We start from the raw sequence: 3,758 nt of genomic DNA, 5'->3' as shown, positions 1-3,758 counted from the left end.
TGTTCCAGTGGTAACTGTAGTTGATTCTGGTGTTGTTCCAGTTGTAACTGTAGTTGATTCTGGTGTTGTTGTTGTTCCAGTGGTAACTGTGGTTGATTCTGGTGTTGTTCCAGTTGTAACTGTAGTTGATTGTGGTGTTGTTGTTGTTCCAGTGGTAACTGTAGTTGATTCTGGTGTTGTTGATGTTCCAGCGGTAACTGTAGTTGATTCTGTTGATGTTCCAGTGGTAACTGTAGTTGATTCTGGTGTTGTTGATGTTCCAGTGGTAACTGTAGTTGATTCTGGTGTTGTTGTTGTATCAGTGGTAACTGTAGTTGATTCTGGTGTTGTTCCAGTGGTAACTGTAGTTGATTCTGGTGTTGTTGATGTTCCAGTGGTAACTGTAGTTGATTCTGGTGTTGTTCCAGTTGTAACTGTAGTTGATTCTGGTGTTGTTGATGTTCCAGTTGTAACTGTAGTTGATTCTGGTGTTGTTGATGTTCCAGTGGTAACTGTAGTTGATTCTGTTGATGTTCCATTGGTAACTGTAGTTGGTTCTGATGTTGTTGACGAGGCACTTCCAAGTATGGCACCTGTTGGAAAACAGTTTTGCACACATCATTAATTCTGCCATGCCTGACTCTATGATTATTGTTTTTGAAACATTTCCGTTATCTGCTCTCATTTTGATTCTTCCAGACGGCAAAAGGGCCATGGCAGTTGTGCTTCCTCCACTAAATGCCCCAAGCCTGTAATCAAAGATGTCTGCTGTCACATGTTAGATATTTTGCTGACCTTTCAAATGAACTCTACTGCCAAATTCTGGGTTGTCTAGTAAGGAGGGAAGGAAGTAGGTCTCAAAATACGCTTGAAAGTATACAGCCATCCTGTTGAAAATACAGAATTTAGATTCAGCGTATGTTGATGTCAACAGGATAGCATGACCTTGGATTTAGGGACCTCAAATTTTAAGGTGCCTGTTCAGTGTGGGCAGGTACAAAATGCAGGCAGCCATCTTAAAAATTGGGATAATCCTGAGGGATGGGCAACTGCTGCTAGATGGCAATTGTTCAATAAGTGGAAGAGTTTGGTGGATTTCTGGGAGTGACTGCCTCAACCAGAATACAGCCTGATATTTTGAGGGAAATTAGGTAGAGGGAGATATTCAAGCGTTTGACATGGGGCATAAAGTGACCTTAAAATAATCCGGCCCAAATACTGCTCCGATCCTGCTGACGAGCTTGTTATCAGTGGGTGGCGAGGAAGCATTTTGGTTCAGGCTTTAGCCTCTTTAAATGCACAGGCCTGGGGCCTAGTCTGCCCTGACCCTAAGCCTGCGTGGCAGACAATGAAATATGGACTCAGTAAAAACAAAAGCTCTGAAATGAAATTAATGGCAACCACTGTCAATTCATAGAATCTCTACATTGTGGAAATAGGCCATTCAGCCCAACAAATCCACACCGACTCTCTGAAGAGTATCCCAAACAGACTCACACCCCACAACCCATCCCTGCATTTCCCATGGCCAATCAATCTAGCCTGCACATCTTTGGACTGTGGGCGAAAACTAGAGTACCCAGAGGAAACCCACGCAGACACAGGGAGAAGGTGCAAACTCCACAAGGCTGGAATTGAAGCCAGGGCACTGGCACTATGAGGCAGCAGTGCTAACCACTGAGCCACCATGCCAATTGTTGCAAACATCCATCTGGTTCTCTTATGTCCTTCAGGGCAGGAGATCTAGCCTACATTTGACTCCAGGCCCATGGCAATCTGTTGACTCTAAACTGCCCTCTGGACAATTCCAGATGGGGCAATAAATCCAACGAATGAAAAATAAATCTGCATTTCAGTAGAGCGTGCATTATTCTGCATCCAGGCTTACAGCCTGAAGGATAGGTTTGGAGAGGTAGTAGGAACTGCAGATGCTGGAGAATCCGAGACAACAAGGTGCAGAGCTGGATGAACACAGCAGGCCAAGCAGCATCATAGGAGCAGAAAGGCTGACGTTTCGGGCCTAGACCCACTTGTTTCACTGCGAAACCATGGCCCTCAGGAGAAGCTCCAACTGAGGAGCAACATCTACCTCTTCCCCAAACCCATTCTCCTCTGTGTTTCCACCCACCTGTAATGGTTCTCAGCGTTGGACCTCACTGCCCTTTATGTTGGTGTTCATGCGAGGAATGAGGTGTCTTTCTGATCCTATGTGCTTGCGCGATTCTCGTGACACTTGATCCCCCTTTCTTCTGAATCCACCCATGATGCGGTCTCTGCAACAACTGTCCACTGCAAGAGTGGATTTCCGCAGACTCACAGCACACTGTGCGAGGAAACTCTATCCCCCTCCCCCCCCCCAGTTCTGGACTCAAAACGTTAGCTCTGCTTTCTCCCTCCACGGGTGCTGAGTGTCTCCAGCGATTTCTGTTTCGGTCTCTCTCCCAGGTTTCTTCCATGCTCTGCCCCTGAATTGGGTCTGACCCACAGCACCATCATTGCCAGCCCTGGGAGCATAAGGCTGCGACTTGGGTTCAGAATCCAGCCTGACAGGTATCAAACTAGCGCTGTTGGCACAAACCTGGTCTACATCGACCGGCCTGCCAATCCCCCCTCCCATCCTCCACCAGTCCCTGTTGCTGTGGCAACATAGACGCTTACACATATGTTATAGCCCTGAATGGTGGACAGTGGTTGCAGAGGCTCCAATTTCGTTCAACCAAGCAACTGACCAGGAATCTCTCCCACTCTCAGTGCCTGCATGTGTTGGAAAGATTGGCAAGGGCATTACCCACTACACCACAAGACCACCCCCTCTCCTGCTCGCCCTGTCCTAAAACTGTTGGTTTGCAATGTCCTGCCTGAAGCAGATTCAATATTTAAAAGGGAAACATTTGTAGCCCTCTGAGGCAGTAGAGAATATATTCAAAGAAACATTGGGCCAAATAAACTCTTTTTATTTGACTGTGCTGCATCCTTCTATGATCAATACACAAAAGTGAATTTGTCAAAAATATTCAAGGTACTTAAATAAACTACTGAATCTAATCTGATTAGCAAATTATAAACATGTCTGTTAAATTAATAAATCAATAAATTAATAAATAGTGGGATCACATTAGGTCCTAGTGAAAAGATTGCAATTTGGTCAAAGATTATCACTATTCATTCCCTAAAAGCTCCTATATATACATCTTCCGGCATATATCAGGCTTTATTTACATAGATGTCACAGATCACAGAGTCCACTTGTTTTGCATTAGTATATATTTTCAATAGATGATACAGAACAGTTTCCTTACTTGTGGCAAGTACCAGGAGGAATGGTTTCAGCAGACCCATGATCGAGTCCTTGGGCGACAGGTAGAAATTCTAAAGTAGAACAAAAAAAACCCACAATTTAAATTTCTGCACATCCATATCGTCCATTAAATTCACTCTACTGTTAGTTACGGAGCGAGGACTCACAGTCAAGGAGTCAGCTGGTTAGAGTCAAGTGGGTTTGGAATCACACGTGGGCCAGACCAGGTAAGGATGGCAGATTTCCTTCCCGAAATGGTATCAGTGAAGCAGGTGCATTTTTAGAAATACAGTTTTCATGTGACTGAGACTGGCTTTCGATTTCAGGTTTTCTGGCTCCAATTCAAATTCCACTGTTGGGATTTGAACCCAGGTCTCTACAGCATTAGCCTTAGCCAATTGATGTTGCCACTATCTATTGGAGATACTGTACAGGTTGATGCCCAGCATCAGAGGGCTGATCTCTAGAAGAAATAAAGAAG

The 3,758-nt window shown here is 44.8% G+C and overlaps 1 protein-coding gene across 1 annotated transcript; it reads right to left on the bottom strand.

Moving 5' to 3' along the window:
- Positions 1-3: 3 nt before the first annotated feature.
- On the bottom strand, positions 4-3,348 carry LOC125482444 (cell wall protein DAN4-like; the record flags this gene model as incomplete). The annotated part of the gene is made up of 2 exons (XM_048594517.1): positions 4-572; positions 3,279-3,348. Coding segments are annotated over 2 exons (639 nt in total), but the record flags the coding sequence as incomplete, so codon positions are not given.
- Between the last annotated feature and the right edge of the window lie 410 nt (positions 3,349-3,758).

Source organism: Rhincodon typus, unplaced genomic scaffold (assembly GCF_021869965.1).
Source record: "Rhincodon typus isolate 14 unplaced genomic scaffold, sRhiTyp1.1 hic_rhity00010411, whole genome shotgun sequence".
NCBI lineage: Eukaryota > Metazoa > Chordata > Chondrichthyes > Orectolobiformes > Rhincodontidae > Rhincodon > Rhincodon typus.
Note: the sequence above shows the minus strand (reverse complement) of the source record. Positions and strands in the feature narration are given on the sequence as shown.